Genomic DNA, 17390 nt, shown 5'->3' with positions numbered 1-17390 from the left:
GGTCTCCGGAACGCCTGCGCCCGCTGGCCTTCCCCGGTGGCCAGGACAGGGCCGGCCGGACGCCGAGCGCGGGCGCGGAGGGCCCGGCCGCGGCGCCGGCAAATCTGCTGCCTCATCCCGGCAGCTCCCGCCCGCCGCACTCACGATGCTCTCGGACATGGCGGCCGCTCCGGCCTCCGCGCTCGGGCCCCGGGCCGCCGCCGCCGCCCCCTGCCGTCCCAAGGGCCTCGCAGCCCCGGCCCCGGCCTCAGCCCCGGCCCCGGCCTCCCGCCGCCGCCGCCACCGCCGCTCCAGCTTCGCCGCCCGGCTCAGCCAGTCGCCGGCGTCCGGTGCGTCGCCTAATAAACTCCGCCGGGCGCGCAGTGCGGAAACCGAGTTCCGGCCCCCACAACGGCCGCGCGCAGGCGCAGGCAGCACCGCCGAGGCCCAGCGGCTCGACGCAGCAGGTGTCTGAGAGACGTCAGTGCGGGCGGCGCAGTAAAGACCCGGAAGAGACACGCGCCGGAAATCTCACGCAAGAATAACCCTCGGTGGGTTCCACGGAGGGAAACAGCACCCCGGAGAATTTAAACCGCATCTTAGTTAATGTAGATGTTCCAGGACCGGCTTCAGTGCGGTCCACCGGCCGATTCTTCGCTGCTCTCGCTGCTCGGAGGCCTTGGTCTTGATTTCATGCTCCGTTTTGACACTTAACTTTCAGATGTCCTGGGCCCTGCGAATTTTGTAGCTAATCTCGTGTATGATTATGGAAAAAAAAAAAAGTTACGAGTCTCTGAGAGCTTTTGAAAGGCCATTCCTTTTAACCTCATTGTTCAATTTCAGATTGTACTTATTTAAAAATTAAACTGTTATTCTCCTTTCCTCCCCACACCCACCTCCTAATTTCCTGGATATAGTCATTATTATCACGATGTCAGTGTTGATAACGCGTTCTCCAGCTTCCATTTCAGCAGTTATTTGGCTTATTCATCAAATCCACAAAAATGTGCCGATTGCTTTCCCGGTGTGTGGTGTGACTTTTACGCTGGTGATAGACCTCTGTCCTGGTAGGACTTACCAGCAGGCAGATCACCGTGCCCATCTGTAATGTCAGGTTGCAGTACTACCAAAGCAGAGCAGACTGGGGACAGGGCCAAGCTATTTGAAATAAGATGGGCAGGGCTGGGAATGTAGTTCGGTGGAAGAGTGTCTATTCAGGTCCCTGTGTTCAATCACCAGCATCGAAAGGAAAAGAAAACAGAAGAAGATCAAGAAAGACCTCCCAGAAGGGGAGGTTTGAGCAGGAGTCTGAAGGAAGAGCAGTGTGGGAGGAGGGGAAAGCACACGTGAAGCAGCCTGAGGTGCCCTTGGGTGATCCAGGACAATGAGAGCCAGTGAGGCAGCAGGCAGTGGGGTTGAGGGGAGGCGTATCAGGAAGAGCTTTGTCAGACATAGGAAGGCGTCGATTCTATTCTAGGCATGGTGGGAAGCCTTTGGAGGCCTGAGAGACTTGCTTTCTGTTACATTTGTGAGGCTCTTCTGGAGGTTGAATGGAGAATGGACAGTAAGGAAGGGGCAGAAGGCTAATGCCCTGTGGTGGCAGCCAAGGACCAAAGGTGGCTGGACCCAGAGTAAGCACTGAGGGAACGAGAGGACTGCCTGAGAGTCACCCACTGAAACACCAGCCAGAGCCCAGTCATTGGGTTTGTTGGGATTCCTGCTGGAGGAGCAGCTTTGCGGGCTCTGGATGTGTGGGTTGTCAAGATGGAGGACACATCTGGTGAGGTGCTTGACACAGCGCTACGCCAAGTCTTAACACAAATAATAGGGTTTTTTTAGGTGCTAGGGATGGAACCCAGGGCCTCGCACATACTAGACAATCTTGCTCTACTGCTGAGCCACAGCCCAGCTTAACACAGAGAATGATTTTGAGCACATTTTGAATAAAGTCCATGATGTTGTGATTTTCCACTTTCTCAACCACCTAGAATCTGTCTGACCTCTCCTGCCATGTCTACTTCCCACTTTCTCCTGTCAGTTATAAATTGGGAGGGGCGGGGTACTGGGGATTGAACTCAGGGGCACTTAGCCGCTGAGCCACATCCCCAGCCCTATTTTGTATTTTATTAGAAACAGGGTCTCACTGAGTTGCTTAGCACCTCCTTAAATTGCTGAGGCTGGCTTTGAACTTGTGATCCTCCTACCTCCACCTACTGAGCCTCTGGGATTACAGGCGTGCACCACTGCACACAACCTATGTAATTTACAGTGTTTTTAAGCTTCATCCATGTCGTAGCATGTCAAGAACTCTTTCTTATTTATTTATTTATTTATTTATTTATTTATTTAGCAGAGCTGAGGATGGAACCCAGGTCTTTGTACATGCTAAGCAAGTGTTCTACCACTGAGCCACACCTGAACGCGACAGTAAATGTTTTACATAGTGGAATTATATAAAATGTGACTGGAGCCAAGCTTGGTGGCACACACCTGTCATCCCAGCATCTTGAGAGGCTGAGGCAGGAGAAGAGCAAATTCAAGGCTAGCCTCAGCAACTTAGCAAGGCCCTAAGCAATTTAGCAAGACCTTGTCTCAAAATAAAAAAATAAAAATAATGTGGCTCAATGATTAAGCACCCCTGGGTTCAATTTCAAATACCAAAAAATAAAAAAGAATGTAATGTGTGACTGGAGGGCAGACTACGGCTCCCTGGACTGCAGAGGAGGCCTACATGGAGGAGGTAGTCTAAAGCTGGCTGAGAACATGGGAGAGCTCTTGCCAATCATGACAGTGCAAGAAGGGTACTTCAGGGATGACCAAAGTCAAGGCACCCAGGTGCAGCCAATGGGGCCATCAAACAGTCCATTTGGCTGGATTATAAAGTGATGACCAAGAGCAATGGTGGTGAACCCTGGGTTCAATTCCCAGTACTTCAAAAAAGAACAATGGTGGCTCTGAAGCTCCAGGAGAGGAGGAGCCTTGAATGGCAAAGATAGAAGCCCATGGTGGGGTGGGGGGCTCGGGATGTGCAACAGATCCGCAGGCCACCCTTCCTCCTGCCATAAAAGCACATGGGCAGGAGGCTCCTTGACACCCCTCCCCTGGGGCTTCCAGAGGACCTGTGGGACCATCATGATTACTTTGAAAAGCTCATTTCCACCTCCCACACCCCAGAAAGCCCAGGGAATCCCGGGTGTGCCTAGAGCTGATGGTGGTTGGGGATCCAGTCTTGAGAGCCTCAGAATATACTTTTTTTTTTTTTAAAGAGAAAGTGAGAGAGAGAGAGAGAGAGAGAGAATTTTTTTAATATTTATTTTTTAGTTCTCAGCGGACACAACATCTTTGTCTGTACGTGGTGCTGAGGACCGAACCCGGGCCACACACATGCCAGGCGAGCGCGCTACCGCTTGAGCCACATCCCCAGCCCAGAATATACTTTTGTCCACATGGTGAATATGTGGCCAGGCTTATCCCGGGTGCAAGGACCCAACAATGACCCTGACAAAGTCCTGCTCCTGAGAGGCTCAGAGGGTGGCACTGGAAACCTGGTACCTTACAACGGAGAAGAATGTAACTGACAAGTGGCTCTCCCTTCCTTGCAATGCATATGCTGGGGAAATAAATTGGCACTTAGACTCTGGTCATCCACTGGGATTGGTACTGTGAACCAATTTCTGTGGGTCTGATCTCCTGGGGAGTTGAGGAAGCAGCCAGTGAAACTGCAAAACTGAAACCCATAAAAAAAAAAAAGGGCCCTGGGTCAGAGCCACGAGGCACACACCCCGGCAGCTCTACTCATCAGGCACCTGTGAAGAGCTGAGGGGATCCGTAAAGCCAGGCCAAGAATTCAGGGCCAAAGGGCTGGAGATATAGCTCAGTTGGTAGAGTGCTTGCCTTGTGTTCACAAGTCCCTGGGTTTAATCCCCCACACCAAAAAAAAAAAAAAAAAAAAAAAGGATTCAGGGCCAAGAAGAAAGACCGTCTGCCCCTGCACAAGCAGGGGCCGCCCTAACTCTAGAGTGTGACTCCTCACATGATCCCACTGTGACTCTGGCAAGCGCGTGGGGCTCACAGCTCCCTAGTCCCTGGACTCCACAGCTTGCAGAGTAGCCCAGGAGCACAGTGGCACCGCAGAGCCAGCAGCCTGGGCTAGCTCCCGTGCTGAAGGATTTTTCTCCTGGCACAGGGGATGGAAGAAGGGGAAAGGAGCCCCTTGCTGTCCCAGGTAAGCCAGTGCCCATGGCCTCTGAGGTGGAAAGCTTCCCCCTGAATCCCCTAGCAGGGTTGCCCAGCTCCCAACCCACCCTGCCTTGTGTGCTGAGACCTTTTTTGGGCAGATGCCAGAGGACAAGCTGTTGAAATTGGGGTTGGGGGCTTCACTAACCAGGTGCCAGCTCCCTGCCCACTGCTGTAGTTCTCTCAGTCTGATGCCAGCCTCTGGCAGGTCTTGAAGCCAATTGTGGATGCCCACTGCCTCAGAGAGCACCAGTCCAGCCAGCTGGGCTCTAGCAGCCTGTTTCTTTGTTCCTACTGATTTGCAGGGACCCCAGGGAGCGGGTAATAATTCTCTTCAGCTCCGCTCAAGTTTGAGCACACAAGGTCTCAGTGCAGTCCGACAGCTTCTCCCTGGTAGCACCATTTGGCATGGGATCCTGGTCCAGGCTCCAGGCCACAGCTTCTTAGTTCTCACCAGCAGAACTGGACACTTGAGGGGCTTCCCTCACCCAGCAGAGAGGCTAGGAAGCCCCTCTCATGCCTGCCTGCTTGGCTGAGCACCCTGCTAGAAGGCCAAGTGTCCCGTTGGAAGGCACTGCCTCTTACAGATGACCTTCCCAGCCCCCTCCCTCCCCATGGGGTACAGCTGCCTCAAGCTGACTACTTTCTCCCTGCCCTGGGAACCAGGCAGACAGACCCTGGCCTGTCCCTTCCTGCATCTTCTACCACAGGGCCCAGCTAGCACCCACACTTGGTGAGGGTTCAGCTGATGAAGCAACCTTATAGATCCTGGGATGTAAGCACTGGTTTCAGAGGGGGAGGCAGGAGGGCAGCCACTCGGACCAGCCCCTCTCTTTGCGGGCCTGCCTTTCTTGGCCCAGGTGAGGAAGCCCCCTTTGTGACTACACAAAGTCACTGCTGACCTAAACAGATCTGTTTCAAACACAGAAAAACAGCCTTGCCTGCCATGTGCCTGACTTACAAAGGTCAGGCCCAGGCAAGACCCAAGTCAGCCCCTGAATCGCACAGGTATGCAGGGAAGGGGAGAAAGTGCATTTATTGAGCACCACCCTGATGAATCTTTACTGCAGACCTTTTAGGGTATGGTCATTGCTCTGTTCTAAAGGAGGCTGGGCCCACACAAGCAGCAGACCAGGACCCTTGCTGTCCTGTCTACTGCCCAGCCCAGCAGGACAAGCCTAAAGGCCCCCGTTCCCTCCACCATCCAGCTTCCTGGTCCTCCCTGACGCCTGCTGCTGAGGCCTCACCCCTTGCTGACCATCATGAGGTCTACCAGCTCCTCTTCCCTCTGCAGGGTGCTGCCCACTGGGAGCCTCCCCTCCTCACAGACACGTCACCCACCACAAGCCACACTGTCCCACCTAGGGAGGACCAGGTGGGGGCCTGGAGTTGCCGCCGCCGTCCTTCTGGGGCCAAGCACCAAGGCTGGAAGAAAGGCCTGGGGGGAGGCCCAGCCCCCTCCCTCCCCATGGGGTACAGCTGCCTCAAGTATCTGACCTTTCTCTCCAACTTCCTCTTCTCCTTGCTAGCCCTGCTGGCCCTGGCTGTGGGACTCTGGGGCCTGGCTGTCAAGGGGTCTCTGGGGGGCAGTTGGGGGGGTATCGTGCCCCCCGACCCTGTGCTGGTGCTGGTGCTGGGGGCACTGGCAGTCAGCACAGTGAGCCTGCTCGGCTGCCTGGGCGCCCTCTGCGAGAACAGCTGTTTACTGCGCTGCTTCTGCGGGGCTGTCCTTCTCTTCCTGGTGCTCGAGGCCCTGGCAGGGGCCCTGGTGGCAGCCCTCTGGGGCCCACTGCAGGACAGCCTGGAGCACACCCTGCACGTGGCCATCACCCACTACCAGGACAGCCCAGACCTGCGCTTCCTCCTTGACCAAGTCCAGCTGGGGCTGCAGTGCTGCGGGGTGGCATCCTACCAGGACTGGCAGCAGAATCTGTGAGTCCTGGCCTGGGGGAGGAGGGGCACGGCCGGGGGCTCACACTCACCTACATGTGCTCACATGTGCCCACACACTGTGCACACACTCACAGGTTCACAGGGTGCACTCCTGGGCTTTACATGTCTATAAGCATATGCACTCATGTGTCCTCAGCCACACACTCACCTCCAAATAAGTTCACACATGAATGTGCACCCCCACCTGTGAAGTGCAGGGGCACCTGACGGTCTCTGGGCCACTGGCTCACTGGGCCTCCCTAGCCCTGGTCCAGACAGGGCTTTGCAGAAACAGGGTCCTTATGGAGAAACCACACCAACAGACTTCACCTTTTTCCAACAGTTGGCTGTCTCAACGTCAAAAGAAAGTAACTTTCAGGTTAACTCAGGATGTCACCCTAGCTTATGACTCCACAGCTTTTCCTCCTGTGTGTGTGTGTGTGTGTGTGTGTGTGAGAGAGAGAGAGAGAGAGAGAGAGAGAGAGAGAGAGAGAGAGAGAAAGAGAGAGAGAGATTAAACATGGTGCTGGGTGCAGTGGCAAAGGCCTATAATCCCAGTGACTAAGGAGGCTGAGGCAAGAGGAGCTCAAGTTAAAGGCCAATTCAGCAACTTCAGTGAGACTCTGTGAGACTCTGTCTCAATATAAAAAGGGCTGGGGATCTGGCTCACAGATAGAGCACCTCTGCATTCAGTCCCCAGTACCACAAAAAACAAAAACAAAACAACTGTCTGTCTGGGGACAGGATGCACTACTTTTTGTGTGTGCTGCTGGGGATGGAACCCAGGACCTTGCACATGCAAGACAAGTGCCCAACCACGGAGTTGCACCCCAGGCTCAATGCAGTGTTTTGTGCACTGCTCCTGGGTATCTATTTTGTCAGTTTCCCCCAGTGCACAGACACCCTGAACAGTGCCTGTCCTCCCTGAGATACCCAGGACAGATGGCCACAAGAGAGGAACTCAAAGGACACTCTAAAACTAACCATTTGTTCCCAAGAGTTTCTAGGACTATTTGGGCCCTTCGATGCTAAGGTGCACTGTGAGGACCCCCACACACACAGTGAGGTGCCCTCCATCGAGGGCTGAGCCAGCCTATGAGAAGGTGTGTGTCACCTGCAGGTTTTTTCAGCAGGGGCCCCATAGATGAGGTCTAGCCCCACAAAGCCAGGCCTGTGGGCAGGCCTCTGGATGCCCATGGGAGGCCCAGGGCCCTTGAAGACCCCCTGCAGTAGTGATCCCCAACCACCTTGGGCTCCCCTCAGTCCCCGTCCCTTGTCATTGCTTAGTGCTGCCACATCCTGTGAGATGTGCAGACTGTTCTGAAAGTCTCTGGTGGCCTCTATCCACCTTCTGCTTCAACCCTGCCTGTTCAGATGAGCTCGCAGCACCTGCGGAGGGAAGTCTCACCTCCTCAAACACTATCTGTCCATTCCGCCTTCTCACTGAACAGTCCCCTCCAGACGGACAGCCACTACGCCTGCCTGCAAGAGCAGAGGGCTGTCAGGCACAGGGCCCGGGAAGCTGGTGTTGTATGTGCGTGTGCAAGTGTGTGTGTGTGTGTGTGTGTGTGTGTGCACATGTGTGTGCATGCATGTGTTCCCATGTGGGCCTGCATTCCTGTGTGAGTGCCTGTGTGTGTGGACATGAGTTTGAAAGCCCGCAGGAGATGACCTGCTCAGGACTGAGCTTGGTGCACCTTACAGGTCCTTTAATTGCGACTCTCCTGGGACGCAGGCCTGCAGCCTCCCTGTGTCCTGCTGCATCCGTCCCTGGGAAGACGGGGCTTTGGTGAACACCCAGTGTGGTTTTGGGGCACTGCACCTGGACGAGGACGCGGCCGGGCAAGTTGTGCACCTGGAGGGCTGCGGGCCTGCGATGCTGCAGTGGCTGCACAGGAACATCCAGGCCCTGGGCGGCTGTGCCATTGCCTTTGTCGTGGTCCAGGGAGCTGAGCTCCTGCTGGCCACCTGGCTGCTGAAGGCCCTGGCTGCTCACAAGACAGTGGAGGCTGTGGAGGCTGGTCCCCTGTGAGCACAGGTTCCTGTGTGGCCTCCCTGCCAGGCAGAGCCGAGGAGAGGCTGTGGTATACACAAGGCTCCAGGCCTCTCTCACCTGCAGGATTGGGGGTCAGAGAAACACCCCTCCTCCCCTGCCAGGCCACTGCCCCACAGGCCTCTGGCCTCTGCCACCTGTCATCCCAAGGGCCAGCTAGACTGGCCGGCCACCTGCCCAACTGAGCTCTGGCTGCCTAAGGACCCACCTAAGTCACACTGCTCCTGGCAAAGGCTGTGGTGGCTTATGTCTGGCGTGTCTGCCTCTGGCTGGTGGGAAGAGCGCCTGGTGGGTGTTCTTGCCTCCCCCACCCTTCCTCCACTCCACGCTGCCTTGCCGGTGCTCGGCCCCCAGACCCCACCCCCTCACTGCAAGCACTTCCCTGATCTGAGGTCCTTTCTGGTCCTTGGTGTGACAGAGGGTGAGGCCGGGCTTCTGCCAGAAGTCTGTTTTAGGGGAGAATTAAGCCACTTGCTGAGGTGTAATATTCATTCAGTAAACTGCCAATCTCAAGTGTCTGTGTGAGGACTTCTATATGGTAGAGCCACCACCTGATCAAAATGGGAAGTCCCCAGCCACCCAGACTCCCCCCTCTCTGTCAGCCCTGCCCTGGCTTCATCTCCAGGGGCAGTGAAACCTGTGTCTGATGTCCTGCAAGAGGAATCACAGAGGGCGCTCTGTGAGTCTCATCTGGCCTCTGCTGCAGGAGGGACCTCACGACCCGCAGTGCAACCATTCAGCCTCTGGGGCACAAGTGCCAGTATGGGTCCTGCTGTGTGGCCCTTGCTGCTGTGCTCTGGGTAGAAGCCCCAGCTCACCCTGGATGTGTGCTAGTTGTGTGGGCACAGTCCCAGTGTAGGCTGGGGGCCTGGGTTTCCTCCCATGTGAGGTGGAGACAGAGCTCCTGCCTCATGGTGTCTGATGCCAGGGGCTCTGTCCACCCCCTCCTTCTTGCTGAGGCCTGCTCTGACCACCCACATACATCACTGACTATGGTCCCTGGAGTAAGTGAGGGACATAGCATGGCTTGTGTGTCAGAGGCCTCCAGGCCGAGGTTCAGTGGGACAGGTTGTCCCTGGTTTTTACCCTCTCCACCAGGCCAGCCCCTCCTGCCCCACCCCTGCCTTGAGCCTTCCTCCATGCATTCCTGCCCACACAGCCCTCACCCTGGGGTCTGACCTAACAAAACAGGTGCCCTAGGCAAGCAGGGACATGCTCATTTTATTATGGTACGGAGACAAGAAGGGTGGGTCATTTTGGAAAGGCTGATGATGAAGGGTCTCATTCTCTCACTGCAAAGCAGGACTCCCTCCCGACACCCACCATGGCCCACCCATGCCAGCTGGAAGAGCTGAGGGGGGTCCTCCTCACCTGCACAAAGCAGCACAGGGGGCTGAAAGTGGGGGACATGTGTGGGTTCTCTCTCTGTTCCAGTCAGGAGGAGGTGAAGGCTTGGGGGTGGGCAAGGGTCTCCAGGAGGTCAGCAGGGTGTCCTGGGGAGGGGGACTCCTGGCAACTAGCATCCAGGGCCTAAGATCACCCTGCCTGGAGGCCAGGTGCCTGCTGTGCCGTGCAGAGAGTCCTGGACCCCAGAAGGTCTGGCTAGATGATGCCGTACTGGGCCAGTTCGTGCAGCTCCAGATGGTTGAAGGCTTCCCATGGGCAGATGACCGTGATGTCTGCAGGAAGTGTGTGGTCAGAGAGGATCCATAGCCCAGGAATCCCCCACCCTGTTTTCCCCCATGCCCTTGTGGACAGCTGAGGGGGAGGGGCAGCAAGGATCTCTCATCTGGTAAATGTGCTCCCCCATGGGAACAGCCCCACTCAGTGGGAACTGAAGCTTGATGTTGGGGGAAGAGGCAGAGGCAGGCCAGGGCGACAGTGCCCTAGGTAAGAAGCTGGGGGAAGCTGGGGTTGCTGGGGCTGTGGGCCCCAGGCATGCCTTGGGGGGACCTGGGAAGACCCTCAGCAATCACTAGCCATGGGGATACCTGTTCCCAGGCCTTCCATTCCAGGGATGTCATCCCCAAACCTGCAAGGACAGAACAGTCAGGGACAGTGGTCCGAGGTCAGGACCCAGCCCTCCCAGGAGACCATGTCCAGGCTGGGAGCACAGTGGGCAGAGATGTGGGTCTCCTCCCCAACCTCCCACTGCTGCGCTAGGCCTGAGGGGTCCCTTCCTCAAACACAGGCTGGGGCCCAGCAAAGAGGGAGTGAGCCGAGTGGTCAGGTGTGTGCCTTTGCAAGAGCACAGCTTGAGGTGGGCAGAGGGCAGTGTGTTCAAGTGTGCTGCTCTGGTTGGGATGTGGCTTGTGCTTGAAGGCTGGGTGCTGGAGGCTGGGTCCCCAGAATTAGGTATTGAGAGGTGGTAGGTCTTTAAGAGGGGCCTAATGGAAGGGGATTAGGTCAGTGGGATTAATAGGCTATAACTCTGCAGAACAGAGGAGCCTGGTGTCCCATCTCACCATGGGATCTGTCCCTATCACTGGCAGCCTTGCCATGACAGCATCCACCATACTATGATGTAGCCCCGGGGCCCTTACCAGAGGCTGATTTGAGGGAGCAACTCTACCAGGAAAACTTTCAGCCTCCAGAACCGTGAGCCAAATAAACCTCTTTCCTGCATTAAGTGCCAGCCTACCTTGCACAATGAAAAGCAGCACTTCTCGGTGTGCACGTGGGATGTGACATGATCGTGTGTGCCTAGAGAGTGTGGCAGTGGGGTGCACACACATCCCTGAGGTGAGGCAGTGGCTGAATTTCTGGCTTGCTCAGAGCCTTGGAAACTGTCTGTCCCCAGTTACGAGGTGGCTGAGCCCCTCCCTAGCCTGGGGGACGGCTTTCTGAGACACCCCCCCCCCCCCCCCCCCGAAGTTCTGCTTACCCTTGGATGCCCTTCTTGGGTGGCTTGCTCTTAAACTGCCTGGTTTGCCGCTGCTTAAATTTCGGTGGTCCTTTCCTGGGGGTCACAGGTCCTCCAACCACCCTCGTGGGTGGCCGGATCTCGGCCTTGGGTGGCTCCAGGTTCATGGCGAGGCTGGCAGAGACACTACAGTGACCCTTGGCTTCTGGATTTCCTCAGAGTGAACTGGACTCCTCATGAGGCTGAGATCAGACCAGCCAGGGGTTCTGGTCAACCCTCCTGTTCTGTTGGGGTCACAACCCACAGAACAGAGAAGTTGAGACGGCACTACCTGCCATGCTTCGGTGTGCCCAGGACAGCAGCCCCACCCTGGGAACACCTTCAGCTCCACTTAGGTATATCCCCAGGACTTTCATTTCCCACTGGCCTTGCCAGAGGCCCCCACTGCTACACATAACTCAGGCTGTCTCCCTGTATCCCTGGTGTTGCTGGTCTTGCTCATCCAGCCCTACACAACCAGTCCATGCCAAAACCATCCTCCGGGCCCTTCCACGTCCCAAACCAGGTGCTGCCTTGGTCTCTGCAGGTGGCTCTAGAGACACTTGAGGCCTGCATCCCTCCCCTTTGCTCAGTGACTGAATCCAACCATGTCATTCTGTTGAAGGCCTTCCGGGGGCTCCTGCTAGGACGGGATGCAACCCAAATGAGCCCTTCTTCCAAGCCTTTCTGATTAGGCTCACCAGCCTTTGCTCTGGCAACACTGTCCGCTGGCCTTTCCTTCCTGACAAATTGCCCCAGGCTGCCCTCAAGGGCTCCAGTTCCCTCTCAGGAAGGCCTACCCTGCCCCCTGCCCTACAGTCACTCTGTGCCTCAGGCCCTGATTTATTTCTTTACATCATATTCCTGATTGGTCAATGCGAACCCGTGACTGACTACGATCACTTGTGTGCTTTTTCTGTGTTTATTGTCAGCCCTTGGGGTTCTGACATGGCGCTGATAAACAATGGCTCACAAAATGGGAGGACAGGGGTTCCCTTGGAGAAGGCGGCCATCTCAGAACCAGATCCTGTGCCTCCTGGCTCTATTACTTGGAGGGACAAGCCGAGGCCTCACCAGCTCAGCGAGCCTGGCCCACTTCCACTGGCTAGGGGCCTCCTCTGGGTCAGTGTCGCCCTGGCTCTGGCGTGGCTGAGCTGGCCTCTGCTGCTGTGCCTTGATGAACGATGTCCTTGAAGGCTGATGATACCCTTCCTCAGATCTGCTATCCAAGCCCCAGTGACCTTGGCCAGGGGCACCTTGGCTTTCTCTAAGCCTATTAGCACCAGAGAGAAACTCCTAATCTCCCAGGGAACTGCAAAGCCCCACACAGGGCCAGAGGAGCTGAGGCTGTGCACGTTGCACAGACAGAGGACACTGCCCATGACCCCAGGTGCCCCAGGGACTACCTTATGGGGTCCCCGTTCCTGCTCCCCCATCTTTTGGGTTGGGGTACCTGACTGCAGCCTTGGGCTACTGCTGGCTGCTTTCTGGAGCTCTAGGGCTAAGACTGACCATGGCCTTGCTGTGAGGGCATGGCAGGGTCCACCCAATCCCAGGGGCCCTACTTTCCCTCCACGAGGCCTTGTCCCTGGGGCCAGCACCAGCCTGGGAGAAACCAGGGCTCAGAAGCCTGGTGATTCTGGCCGCGTGACCTTTGTGGTACCCATCCCTCACTTTCCAGACAGCCCAGGCCATGGGCAGCTCTGGGCCCAGAGGGATCTCCAACTATCAAATGCTGTTCCCATGGCAATGCTGTCTGAGTGGCCCCAGGCGGCTCAGGCTGTGGCTGGTGCCAGCCAGCTGGTTGGTCACATGGGAACTGCAGCTCCCAGACCATCACTGGACTCAGGAACACTGGCACCACCATTTGACATTGGTGGGTCTCCTCTCTGAAGGACAAGGGGAAAGGGGGATGACTCCTGAAGACACAGACCTCAGCCATGCCGGTGAAGGCCCATCACCTCTCCCGACCCCAGGGCAGATGGGCAGATGCCTGATTGCCAGGAAAAGCAGCTGGGTGTGTCAGTACTCACCAGGTGCCGGTCAGGTCTCAGGGAGCCACAGGTGCCAGGGCTGAACCTGGCTCAGCAGGGTGCTGCTCCCGCCACTTATCCTGCTGCCTTTGATTGGATTAAGACTCCTCTCTCTGACACCCACTAATGAGCCTGGAGCCCTGAGAAAGAGATCCTGCCAAGGACACCAGGGGTGGACAGAGGCACTTAGGAGCAGGTAAGGGCCTAAAAGATGGCCAGAGACCAGGAGGCAAAGTGTGGTCCTGAGTAGCCCATGGGTGAGACTCCACCTCCAAACGCCACCTGCCTGTCTTACAGATAGATGGCTCTGGATCTGGCTCAGGCCACCAAGCTCTGAAAAACCTGCCTTCAGGCCCCCAATGCCTATGTGGCCTGGCCTGGCCTGTCTCCACTTCTTTGGTCTTACCCTTTACTCTTGCCTCTTGACCCAGGATCACTGCCCTACTCCTGGGTGATGCAGTTCCTGTGCCTCTCCCCTTCCCCTGGTGCTTCTTGCTGGGCCTCTGGATCTCTGTGCCCAGGGTCACTTCTCAGGGCAGCCCCTCAAGCTGGACCAGATGCCTGCTTTGGCTAGAACTGTCCTTCCTCACACATCTTGTGCTTATTTGGATGGTTTTTGTTAACTTTTGTCTTCCACACTGGAGTGGAGCAGGCCAGGTGGATTTCTACTAGTCCTGGGGGCCAGTCCAGTGCTAGGCACTTCACAGATGCCCAGCAGGTACCTGTAGACCGAAAGATGAAGACATTGTTGGAGCCAGTGTGATAGTCAGCAAATTCTCCAGGAGAGGGACTGGGGATGTGGCTCAAGCGGTAGCGCGCTCGCCTGGCATGCGTGCGGCCCGGGTTTGATCCTCAGCACCACATACAAACAAAGATGTTGTATCCGCCGAAAAATAAATTAAAAAAAAAAAATTCTCCAGGAGAAAGTCTGGCCTCACTGTGAGGGGCAAGGCCAGTGATTTCTCTTTGGGGATGTCTCACTGTGTGGTCTGACTAGACTGCCACTGTAATTCCAGAATGAGGCTGGTTTTGTATAACCTGCAGGTAGGATGTATGTACTCATACTTACATGTGTGCACAGTGAAAAATAAAAAAGACCTCATCATTCAAAATATATATATATATATATATATATATATATATATATATATATATATATATGATACTACATCTCAGTTCAGTCATTATTTTTTCAGCCTCCTGAGTAGACGGGACTATAGGCAAGTACCACCATGCCATTTCCCCCTCCAAACACTTTTTTTTTTTTAATACTTGGTATCCAACCCAGGGCCTTGTGCCAGGCAAATGCTTTACTACTGAACTATATCTCAAGCCTTATTTTTTTCTTTTTTAAATATTTTTTTAGTTGTAGATGGACACAATACCTTTATTTTGTTTATTTGTATGTGGTGCCAGGGATCAAACCCAGTGCCTCATGCATGGTAGGCAAGTGTTCTACCACTGAGCCATAACCCCAGCCTTTGTTTTTTTTATTTTGAAACAGGGTCTTGCCAAGTTGTCCAGGCTGAACTTGCCATTCTCCTGCCTCAGCTTCCTGAGTGGCTGGGATTACAGGAATGGGCCACTGCTCCAGCAGAAGACTTCTTTTGTCTCTATTTTGGAGACAAACCCCCTCTGTTATGCACTACTGTAGGGCCACCAAATCCCACAGCACTGTCCTGTTTCTGGGCAACTTGTTTCTTTTTCTGGGCCATTTCTCATTCCATATAAGGTCTGGGTTAGACCATATTTTTGCCAAGTTTAGGATCTAATAGTCGTTGCACTCACGTTTCTCAAGTCCAGCAAGGACTCAGTGCTTTTGGATGGTGTGCATCAGCTGTTCAAGACAATAACCTGAACCCACAGTGTCTAATCACCCTCTAGTGAGGCACCCCACTTTTTTGGCCTCACAGTCCTATTGCCAGATTCCTATATGAAACTGGGATATGGAAAAGACTTCCGTGCAGCTACTGTATAATCCCAGCTTCCCCTAAATGATAAGCATAGACACTCAAGCCCATTTCTAACCTGGCAACATGGAAATTGGAACTGCTGGTGGGAGAGGTTGGGGTGGGGAAAGTTCTATGGAATGGGGAGGGAAATGGTCAGTTAGGACCCCAAGATCAACTCCTATACTGGGCCAAAGTCAATGGCTAGGATTGTGGCAAGAACCAGGCTGGTGCCAGGCAGCTGGCATTGGAACTAATGCCCCAGGCCTCCCAACTACTTAGGCAGCCTCAGAGCTCAGGATCCTGTGGGTGTCCACAGTCTCTACCTGGTAGGACCCAGCAGGGGACTAAGAGTGGATGGAGGGATGGGCTGCGTGCAAGGATTTGATCACAGTCCCTCACAAGCCCAAATGGCCCTTCTGCTGCTGCACTTGGAGTGTTAACCAGAGTTGGCCTTCAGGAGGACTTGGGGGATGCTGGAACTCAGAGGGAGCCTGTCACTTGGGCACTCAAGTTGATGGAGTTTTATTTTACTCCTGCATGCCGGAAGGCCTGTGTTGTTTGGCAGAGGTGCAGTACCAACACACACACACTGCTTCTTCTTCTGTTTGCAGTACTGGGACAATCCTAGGATGCTCACCACTGGGCTGAAACCCCAACTCTTTGTTATTTCTTTTGAGACAGGACCTTGCTAAATTGCCCATGCTGTCTTGAACTTTTGACGCTCCTGCCTCAGCCTCCCAAGTGGCTGGGATTACAGGTGTGCACCACCACACCTGATTGCACCTGCTTTCTTTGAGAAGGCAATGTAGGCCTTAGGAAAAATACAAAAGTCTCTTGTTCAACCACTAGAGAGATTTTATTTATTCTCAGATAAAGTCAATAAAAGAGTTCCTCCTGAGCCCGTCAGATACATCAAACCCAGACAGGAGGTGTGAACAACAATCACTGCTGCTTCCTGGGCAGAAGTGGATGGACGGGCCTCTGTCCAGGGTAAGGGTGTCTTGGCCAGGCTGGCTCAGTCCCCACCTCGTGTGCGGAGCTGGATTTCCATCCTGAGGAAGGCCTTGAGGTTCTCATCGGCCACGTGCTCCTCCAGGGCAGCCAGGGCCCGCTCCCCACCATCCTGGTAATGCCGCAGCAGGGCCTCTGCATACTTTACCCACACACAGTTGGGGCAGCCACTCATGCAGCAGTTTGTGGGAAGCTGGAGTTCAGGTGGCAGAGAGTATGGGGGTCCTGAGGGGCCCCCAAGGAGTAGGGAGGCCTTGGGCTGTTTGGTGTCTTCTGCACATGCTTGGGAGCCCCCCTCCACAAGGCCCGTCTCCAGCTTTCTGTGGCCATCATTGGCTCCCACTCGGGCATGGCGCCTGTGAAGGATGCAGCCCACACCCTGTGGATGCAGATAAGCATGACTGTGCAGGAAGTTGGTAAGGCCTCACTGTCCCCAGGTCTGGGGGGTTTTCAGTTTTCCTGGCTCCATGTCCTTCTTAACTTCCCCACTTTCTGCATGACCTCAGACAAATTATTTCACCTTTCTAGACTCAGTTTTCCCATACCTAAGCCAGACAGAATGGTTGGTATGAGGACTGAGCTCAGAGATCCGCACCGGGTGTGCACTCCAGTAGACAGGGCAGGGGAGGGGTGGTGACCCCAGCTCAGACCACTAGCTGAGAAGTCCTGGACTGGAATGGGGAGACCCTAAGCTCCTGGCCACAAGGCTGCCTCTCCTCCTTCAACCGGTGTGCCGTGCCTCTCCTGATAGAACGTCCTGATCGGTCTCGTGCCGGTTTCTGCCACCCGAGAAGCAAGGCTCTCGGTCATCCTGTCCTCAGGGCCCCACGGGCGGCCTCCCCGCTCCACCGCCCCAGCCCTCGGTCGGTCTCCTCCCGAGGCCCAGGTCACTGCCTGGCACTCTACGTGGGCAGTCTACACCCGTTTACTAGCTCCTCCTGCGAGGCGCCTCAGCTCCCCCTCGCCGCCAAGCCCCAGGACCCAGAGGGCTCCAAACAGCGGGCGCTCAGCAGACGCGCGGGACAGCTAACCGGCCTCTCCAGACCGGGGCCGGGGGCTCCGCGGTCGGCCCCCGCCAGAGCCCTCGGTCCCATCTGCCCGCCCGCCCGCCGGTACTTGCCCAGCGGCGGACGGTGACGCTCAGCGAGCGACCTCCGGGCGCTACGCTCCAAAGCAGCATTGCGGCGGCCGGGCCGAGACGTGAGCGGCGGCCGCGCGGGCCAATCCCAGCCCACCAGGAAGCCGCGCCGCTCCAATGAGCGTGGGATTGCGCGCAGGAAGCGGAAGAGGTG

At 55.7% G+C, this 17390-nt stretch overlaps 4 protein-coding genes across 4 annotated transcripts in view; 1 reads left to right on the top strand and 3 right to left on the bottom strand.

Annotated features, from left to right (window-relative positions):
• Positions 1-257, bottom strand: part of Nploc4 (NPL4 homolog, ubiquitin recognition factor) — a 48942-nt gene extending 48685 nt beyond the window's left edge. The window contains exon 1 of the mRNA XM_077110480.1: positions 145-257. Within this exon, the coding sequence (XP_076966595.1) occupies positions 145-159 (15 nt within the window). The 5' untranslated portion in view covers positions 160-257. The remainder of the gene's footprint in view (positions 1-144) is intronic.
• Positions 158-8179, top strand: Tspan10 (tetraspanin 10). Its single transcript, XM_077110554.1, has 3 exons — positions 158-446; positions 5424-6147; positions 7852-8179. The coding sequence occupies exons 1-3, from the start codon at positions 158-160 to the stop codon at positions 8177-8179; spliced, it is 1341 nt and encodes a 446-aa protein (XP_076966669.1).
• A 1623-nt stretch (positions 8180-9802) lies between these two features.
• Positions 9803-11230, bottom strand: Pde6g (phosphodiesterase 6G). Its single transcript, XM_077110602.1, has 3 exons — positions 11085-11230; positions 10192-10232; positions 9803-9879 (listed from the first exon to the last, which is right to left on the bottom strand). The coding sequence occupies exons 1-3, from the start codon at positions 11228-11230 to the stop codon at positions 9803-9805; spliced, it is 264 nt and encodes an 87-aa protein (XP_076966717.1).
• A 4691-nt stretch (positions 11231-15921) lies between these two features.
• Positions 15922-17322, bottom strand: Oxld1 (oxidoreductase like domain containing 1). Its single transcript, XM_077110568.1, has 2 exons — positions 17219-17322; positions 15922-16477 (listed from the first exon to the last, which is right to left on the bottom strand). Exons 1-2 carry the CDS (start codon positions 17276-17278, stop codon positions 16103-16105), a joined length of 435 nt encoding a protein of 144 aa, XP_076966683.1. The 5' UTR covers positions 17279-17322; the 3' UTR covers positions 15922-16102.
• Positions 17323-17390: the final 68 nt, after the last annotated feature.

This window comes from Callospermophilus lateralis, chromosome 11, assembly GCF_048772815.1.
Source record: "Callospermophilus lateralis isolate mCalLat2 chromosome 11, mCalLat2.hap1, whole genome shotgun sequence".
Classification (NCBI taxonomy): domain Eukaryota; kingdom Metazoa; phylum Chordata; class Mammalia; order Rodentia; family Sciuridae; genus Callospermophilus; species Callospermophilus lateralis.
The sequence above is the reverse complement of the archived record's forward strand: the minus strand, read 5'-3'. Positions and strand labels throughout refer to the sequence as shown.

Excerpts from the sequence above, each read along its gene's own strand:
- Tspan10 (XM_077110554.1), top strand. The coding sequence starts at position 158 with ATGGCGGCCGCTCCGGCCTCCGCGCTCGGGCCCCGGGCCGCCGCCGCC. Across the intron at positions 447-5,423 it reads CCAGCGGCTCGACGCAGCAG|CTTCCTGGTCCTCCCTGACG; the intron begins GTGTCTGAGAGA and ends TCCACCATCCAG. Across the intron at positions 6,148-7,851 it reads CAGGACTGGCAGCAGAATCT|GTCCTTTAATTGCGACTCTC; the intron begins GTGAGTCCTGGC and ends TGCACCTTACAG.
- Oxld1 (XM_077110568.1), bottom strand. The coding sequence starts at position 17,278 with ATGCTGCTTTGGAGCGTAGCGCCCGGAGGTCGCTCGCTGAGCGTCACC. Across the intron at positions 16,478-17,218 it reads GCGTCACCGTCCGCCGCTGG|GGTGTGGGCTGCATCCTTCA; the intron begins GCAAGTACCGGC and ends CTGCATCCACAG.
- Pde6g (XM_077110602.1), bottom strand. The coding sequence starts at position 11,230 with ATGAACCTGGAGCCACCCAAGGCCGAGATCCGGCCACCCACGAGGGTG. Across the intron at positions 10,233-11,084 it reads CCCAAGAAGGGCATCCAAGG|GTTTGGGGATGACATCCCTG; the intron begins GTAAGCAGAACT and ends CTGTCCTTGCAG. Across the intron at positions 9,880-10,191 it reads AATGGAAGGCCTGGGAACAG|ACATCACGGTCATCTGCCCA; the intron begins GTATCCCCATGG and ends CACTTCCTGCAG.